Consider the following 7,954-nt stretch of genomic DNA (forward strand, 5'->3'; position numbering starts at 1 on the left):
CTTGTTATCTCAGATTCTCCAGCATCTGCAGTTCCTACTATCTCTGCAGGTTTGAGGGTAGGTTTGGGGACTCAGACTGGGTTGGATTCTGTTTGGAGAGTTGGTGCAGACTCACTGGGCCAAATGGTTTCTTTCTGTACTGCAGAGATTCTATAGTTTATTAGAGGGAGATCCTGCCTGACTAATTTAGCATTTTCTTTTGCAAAAGTAACTAAATATATTGAGGATAGTGCAGTTGATGTGGCTTATATGGACTTCAGGAAAGTCTTTGACATAGACCCTCACGAAAGGCTGGTCGAAAATGCAAGAACACAGAGAGTCTAAGGCAAGCTGGCAAAAATAACTGGCTTAAAAATAGGAGGTAAACAGTGATGGTGGAGGGTTGTTTTATGATTAGAAGCCTGCGACCAGCAGTGTATCACAAGGTTTGGTGCTGGGACCCTTGCTGTTTGTTAATTATAATAATGACATGGATGTTAATGCAGAAGGTAAAATTAGTAAGTTTGCAGATGATATGAAAATTGGTGGTGTTGATGGTAAGCAGAATGGATTCGGGCTAAATTCTGATATTGATCAGCTGGTAAACTGGGCAGAGCAATGAAAGATGGAATTTAATCCCAACGAGTAGGAGGTGAAGCATTTTGGGAGGTCTAATAAGAAAAGGATGTACATTAATGAATGGTAAGTCCCTAGCGAGTACTGAGGAACAAAGGGATCCACAGAAGGTGCCAGCACAGGTAGACAGGCTGGTGAAGGTGGTATATGGGATCCTTACCTTCATTAGCCGGGGTGTAGAATATAGGAGCAAGGTAGTCTTATTACAACTTTATAAAAACATTGGTTAGGCCAGAGATGGAATACTTTGTACAGTTCTGGTTGCCACAGTATTTAGAGGGACATGATTGCTCTGGAGAGGGTGCACAGGAGAACCACCAGGATGTTGCTTGGGATGATTCTCAGTTATGAGAGGCTGGATAGGCAGTGTTTGTTTTCCTTGGAGCAGGGGAGGGTGTGTGTGTGTCTGCGTGCGTGAGTGCAATGGAATCTGATTGACATACAAAAGTTATGGGAGGCATAGACAGGGTGGATTGCACGAATTTCTTTCCCATGGCAGGCGTGTCAAGGACCAGGTGGTGAGGACAAGGACAACATCGAGATCTCAGGAAAAAAAGTCTTCTTAACCAGAAGATGGTAAGATATATGAACATGCTGCCTGACAGGGTGGTGGAAGCAAGTACTTTAGCAACCTTTTAGAAGCATCTGATGAGCACTTAAAATGACAGGGCATGGTAGGCTGTGGACCAAGTACAAGCAAATGGGATTTGTGTAGTTTGGTGTATTAGACAGCATAGACATGGGTGGGCTGAAGGGCCAGTTTCTATGCTGTTTGACTCTATGACATTAAATTGAAGGTTTCACTGCTCTCAAGTGGACATATGCACAAACTAGCATTCATATTTCTTATATCCACAATAACTTCACTGAATGCAAGGTTCTTCCTTTGGGTTGAAGATTTGAAAGGCATTATATAAAAATGGAAATGTTTTCCCGAATTGATTTCAAAAGGGAAACAGAAATGAGAACTCATGGAATCTCAGTCCATTGTTTGAGTGCAAACAAACTCTGTCACAACAACATTATAGCTTACAGCCCATTTGAACGACATTTTCTTCGGTGGTTTTATCCGTCTACTCACTTTTTAAAAAAATAATTCATATATCATCTGTGCCATTAACAGAGAAGATGAATAGTGCAATTTTTCAAAGGCTTTACTTTACTGGCTGTAACCAAAACCTGCACCAGTTAGTAGTGAAAATTGAAAAGAGGCTTCCTTTTTTGTATGAACTAAAACCCCAACAATCTTTGAAGACACTACCACAGAATTCTGAAACGAAAATTACTGACCTCTATAGCACGTTCCAAGTTATTATTGGCTGATCTAAATGCCTTGGCAGCAGCCTTTTCCGAATAGCCCATAGCCACCAAAGAGTTCACAGCTTCTTGTTTCTTCCTTTTTCTTTCTGCCTTCTCCTTTCTCCTGATTTCAGCTTTCTCCTACAAAACACAGTATAGCAAAAGTCAAATCTAATCAAATGTTTGTATTACTGACAGTAGTTGGAATCAAGAGGTCAAGGAAAGGAAAGGAAAAGAAAAATATACCAAATTAGACAGCATTTCGCAACTCTACATAGTTTTTCTACCACAAGTAAAAAGGAACAAACATCAGTGGTAGAGTCAGTTTTATGGACATGTTAGATAGGGAACAGGTTGAAAGGATTAGTGGTTAGGAGAAAATCACGATAAATCCCTTGGCCTTAACTGAGGGGTCCAGGTTCAAGCACCCCTACCCCCATCTCTGAACTGGTTGATTAGAAAAGTAGGCTAAATTAGAAAGTTATAAAAAAGTCACATCAAATCAGTCTGCTGAGGGAAATAAAGATTCTAGGCAGTTTGGTGTATTATGAAAAAAATCCACGTAACCTTTATTTTCAGAGATTTATTAGCAGTATTACCTTAACTTAAAATGCTCTACTTATGAGGAATGATTTGAAGGAGTTTGTAACTTATTTTCCAGAAAGATACATTTCATTCAATCAATCAATTTAAAAAATGATTCTCATCTAGAGTCTAACCTCAAAAAGGTGCATTTATTCCACCTGCTTTAGTCTGACCCAGATTTCACATTTATTCTATAATACTCTTAGTTTTTGGAAGCATGCAAGCTCAAGCATTTTTTTCCAAATTGAATAAATAGGACAGCTGGCTTAAAAAAGATCAAAAGAAGTTAACAGAGGGCGTGTGTGAAAGACATTTATACAGAATTCAGTTCAAAGCAAAATTTATATTCTAGGGGTGTAACATCATTACAAAATTAGATATTAGGCAGTCTGGGAGCATTGTAGCAATGGTTCCCTTAGCAAGGGCCTGCTTGACTTTGTCAGATGACTGACTCACTATGCTGCAATGGCTGCATCTCCACTAGCTGCAGTTCCCGGTCACACAGAAGAGCTGCTGGCTATTCTGGAAGCAGGCTTTTGTCCATCTAAAAGATGGGAGCCCTGATGGATGCTCATTAGCTGCCAGATGGTCCAAATCAGCTTCCCTATTTGATTTAAACACGAGATTGGTTTCCCCAATTTTCCAGTCCTTTATCAGAGTCATAACTAATCAGACCAAATAGAGCTCAAGATGCCAGAATCATTTACACAAGTGATCAGCACCACTGCACCAGGTAAGGTCACGCAAGACAGATCCAAAAGGTGTGGTAACAACAGGTTACATTACTAGGTATTCCTTAATACAATTACCTCTCTCCTGTGGTAGATGTGCGATGCCGCAAAGTCAATATCATCATTGCAAGCTCGCAAACCTAGCCGTGCCTCCTGGGCTGTGAATCCGAGACTCATGAGTTGCACCACCTTTTTATCATCCACAGAAAGCTTTCCCAATAATGTTTCTGCCTGAATCAAAGTTAATAGGGGAGAAAATGAGGAGGATGCTTCATTGTAGACAAGGGTGAACTGATGCTTAAAGGAAGAAAAATTGGGAGTGGCAATGTAAAATTTAATAAGTTACAATTTTAAATGATATACAAGAACAGATATTTTTGGATATATGTGCATAAATAATGGAAAGTAGCACGCAGCGCTGCGAAGGTGCAAAAACAGAAACAGAAACACAGTACAAGAGGAAGCTGTGACATATCTTTAACAAAGAGAGCGCGAGTAGCATATGTCTATTTTGAGAGATCACAATATAGGAAGGTCGTGAAAGCTTTGGGAACCACGTATGTTGGTGAAAGAGTCCGAAACCAGAGGACACCAAATTGAAGGGAGGCAAATGCAATTGTAACTTAGAGGGAATTAGACACACAATTGAAGATAAAAATTGCAGGCCAATAAAGGGGAGAAAATAATGACGGCATGGTGCAGAACTCACTGAATTGCTCTTGTAGAGAACTGATACAGATAACAGACTGGAGTGATTCCTTTCTGTGCTGTAATTATTTTTATGACTTTATTTCTATGATCCCTAGGAATAATTTACCTGTCTGTTAGTTTACATAACATTGACATCAAGAAAAATCAGGTGGAAAACAGAAGTAGTAATTAAGGATATTGCATTTTGCTGATAAATAAAAACAAACATTACTGCGGAATTAGGTTGAACTGAAAGTAATATTAAAATAAAGTTAATAACTACAGACAGAAGTGGAGATAAAGATCTGCACCTCATTCAGATGATTTTTAGTCTGATCCAGCTTTCCTTTATGGTACAATACCACTCCCTGAAGAAGCCTGAGCCGCAAATATAGCACCTGCTCATTGGCAGTGTTACCCTATGAAATGCAAATGAGCAAACAAAATAAAAAGAACTAGCTTAGACAACACATCAGAATACAAGTCATGGTAAAAACAACAAAAAATATATAGGTGCATAAATAAACAAACACACTGAAAATTCCACAACTTTGTGCTCTAGCAGTTGTTTGGAAATACCACCAGGCTGGCAATGATTTAACTTAAACCTGAAGTGATCTGACAAAAGAAGTAAAATCAGAAAATTTGCAATAAAGTTAATGCAATTTAGGAGAGATTACTGCCACTTTCAGGCTGTGTACTGACATTGCAAATTTACTGTTGATTTAAGAGTTAAAATGTCTTATTATTAGGTAGGAAAAGCATTGATGTGACCAAACAAAATCAAATATATTGAAAACATGAAAAACCAACCTTCAGGTTGTAGAGTCGCTCCAGGTTCTCTCCATAGCATTTATTCAGCCGAGTCTGGGCTCGTTTTAATCTCTCTTCTGCATCACGAAGGCAGTCGAGTTGTTCCAGTTGAAGGTAACACCACACTATTTCCAGTTGTAGGACTGCATAGTTATCTACAATGTTCAGGAGTTCAGACCCACATTTCCTGGAATGCAAACTCTATCAATATCTCATTTAAATCACAAAACATTTTTGCTTGACAATTAATCACTTAGAAGCCCCAGCAAGTGCCAGAAGACTGGAGGATAGCAGATGTTGTCCCCTTGTTCAAGAAGGGGAGTAGAGACAACCCTGGTAATTATAGACCAGTGAACCTTACTTTGTTGTGGGTAAAGTGTTGGAAAGGATTATAAGAGATAGGATTTATAATCATCTAGAAAGGAATAATTTGATCAGGGATAGTCAACACGGTTTTGTGAAGGGTAGGTCATGCCTCACAAACCTTACTGAGTTCTTTGAGAAGGTGACCAAACAGGTGGATGAGGGTAAAGCGGTTGATGTGGTGTATATGGATTTCAGTAAAGCATTTGATAAGGTTCCCCACGGTAGGCTATTGCAGAAAATACGGTGGCATAGGATTGAGGGTGATTTAGCGGTTTGGATCAGAAATTGGCTAACTGTAAGAAGACAGAGGGTGGTGGTTGATGGGAAATGTTCATCCTGGAGTTCAGTTACTAGTGGTGTACCGCAAGGATCTGTTTTGGGGCCACTGCTGTTTGTCATTTTTATAAATGACCTGGATGAGGGCGTAGAAGGATGGGTTAGTAAATTTGCGGATGACACTAAAGTCGGTGGAGTTGTGGATAGTGCGGAAGGATGTTGCAGGTTACAGAGGGACATAGATAAGCTGCAGAGCTGGGCTGAGAGGTGGCAAGTGGAGTTTAATGCGGAAAAGTTTGAGGTGATTCACTTTGGAAGGAGTAACAGGAATACAGAGTACTGGGCTAATGGTAAGATTCTTGGTAGTGTGGACGAGCAGAGAGATCTCGGTGTCCATGTGCATAGATCCCTGAAAGTTGCCACCCAGGTTGATAGGGTTGTTAAGAAGGCGTACGGTGTGTTAGGTTTTATTGGTAGAGGGATTGAGTTTCGGACCCATGAGGTCACGTTGCAGCCGCACTTGGAGTATTGCGTACAGTTCTGGTTGCCGCATTATAGGAAGGATGTGGAAGCATTGGAAAGGGTGCAGAGGAGATTTACCAGGATGTTGCCTGGTATGGAGGGGAGGTCTTATGAGGAAAGGCTGAGGGACTTGAGGCTGTTTTCGTTGAGAGAGAAGAAGGTTAAGAGGTGACTTAATAGAGACATACAAGATGATCAGAGGATTAGACAGGGTGGACAGTGACAGCCTTTTTCCTCGGATGGTGACGGCTAGCACGAGGGGACATAGCTTTAAATTGAGGGGTGATAGATATAGGACAGATGTCAGAGGTAGGTTCTTTACTCAGAGAGTAGTAAGGGCGTGGAATGCCCTGCCTGCAACAGTAGTAGACTCACCAACTTTAAGGGCATTTAAATGGTCATTGGATAAACATATGGATGAGAATGGAACAGTGTAGGTTAAATGGGCTTCAGATTGGTTTCACAGGTCGGCGCAAATTTGAGGGCCGAAGGGCCTGTACTGCGCTGTAATGTTCTATGTTCTATAAGTGACACCCACATCCAGTGAACATATAAATAAATTAATTCTCATATCCCATTTGTTTAGCCATTAAATTTAACTTTATTCCCATGAAGATCGAAGTCTGAATTGAGACTCAAACTTGAAATAGGGATGTGGTAGTCAGAGAACACAGTGAAGCTGCAACAATATAGCTGTTTGAGTTAATAAAATGCAATCAAAACAAACTATAAAAAGATGAAACTAAGTTTTGCAACAATACTGTCTGTACAGTGTGGAACTAGAGGAACACAGGTCAGGTAGCAGGAGAGTCACGTTTTGGGTTTATACCCTTCATCAGGACTGGGCCCCAGAGTGTGAATCCGAAAAGTCAATTTTCCTACTCCTTTAATGCTGCCTGACCTGCTGTGTTCCTCCAGCTCCACACTGTATTAACTCAGATTCCAGCATCTCCAGTTCTTGCTCCAACTTTGTACCATTGTAACTAGGAAAGGTCAGCAACCTTTCAAACTTTTTTGGATTGTGGAGGAAATAGAAGAGAATAGGAAAGGAAAGAAGTGATCTTTAGCTTGGCTATTTAAGTCAAATATTATGGTCACAGAAGGAGAAACATCAATGTTGAGCAATACAAAGAGCAGTAGCACAATTTTCTTCTTTCCTTCAAGAGACTCTTTCAATGAATGTTTTAATTAGACAAACAATTTAAGTTATAAACAGTGTTTAAAGAATAAAATCAGGATACTGAAATCATGAATAAACAGGATAAGACCAAGTCAGAAGTCACGGCACACCAGGTTATCATCCAACAGGTTTACTTGAAATCACAAACTTTCAGAGCGCTGCTCCTTTGTCAGGTAAACCCCAGTCCAACACAGACACCTCCACATCAAGGATGAGACTAAAGCCTGGATCTTATACAATGATGTGCTTAATTCAGACACAGACAGACCCATTGAAATGTAATAGTAATTTCGGCTAGTTAACTGCAGCACTGATAGGGAACAATAAGGAGAAGATTAAAAAAAAGGGTTCAGAGAGTCTCTTTAGTGCCTTGTAGGTGGTTGTCATGCATAGGGCAGCAGTGCGATGGAATATTCTCCACTGGCCTGGTTGGGTTAAGCTCCAACACAAGAAGCTCAGCACCATCCTGGACAATGCAGCCCACTTGATTGGAACTCATCCACCATTTCAACATTCAGTATCTTCACCACCACCACACGCACCGCAGCAACTTGTCAAAGCTCCTTCAACCAACCCTTCCAAACCTGTCAAATCTGTCACCTAGAAGGACAACAGCATCAGATAAATGGGAGCAAGTTCCCCTCCAAGTCACTCAACACCCCAACTTGGGACTATAATCACCATTACATCATTGCTGCTGGGCCAAAGACTAGGAACTCCATTCCAAACGGCACTGCAAGTGTTCCTACATACTGAGAACTGCAGTGATTCAAAGAATCACTACCTTCACCCTTTGACTAGTGGTGTGCTGGAACAATCAGTGCTGGGTCCACTGTTTTTTTTTCATTTTAGACATGGTTTGATTATGATTATTAGG

The 7,954-nt window shown here is 40.5% G+C and overlaps 1 protein-coding gene across 1 annotated transcript in view; it reads right to left on the minus strand.

Annotated features, from left to right (window-relative positions):
- LOC125487340 (NEDD8 ultimate buster 1-like) overlaps nucleotides 1–7,954 on the minus strand; it is a 16,000-nt gene that overhangs the window by 7,261 nt on the left and 785 nt on the right. The window contains exons 2-5 of the mRNA XM_048618562.1: nucleotides 4,734–4,934; nucleotides 4,232–4,339; nucleotides 3,309–3,461; nucleotides 1,906–2,055 (exon numbers count right to left, since the gene is read on the minus strand). Of these exons, the coding sequence (XP_048474519.1) occupies nucleotides 1,906–2,055; nucleotides 3,309–3,461; nucleotides 4,232–4,339; nucleotides 4,734–4,934 (612 nt within the window). The remainder of the gene's footprint in view (nucleotides 1–1,905; nucleotides 2,056–3,308; nucleotides 3,462–4,231; nucleotides 4,340–4,733; nucleotides 4,935–7,954) is intronic.

Source organism: Rhincodon typus, chromosome 2, assembly GCF_021869965.1.
Source record: "Rhincodon typus isolate 14 chromosome 2, sRhiTyp1.1, whole genome shotgun sequence".
NCBI classification, from domain to species: domain Eukaryota; kingdom Metazoa; phylum Chordata; class Chondrichthyes; order Orectolobiformes; family Rhincodontidae; genus Rhincodon; species Rhincodon typus.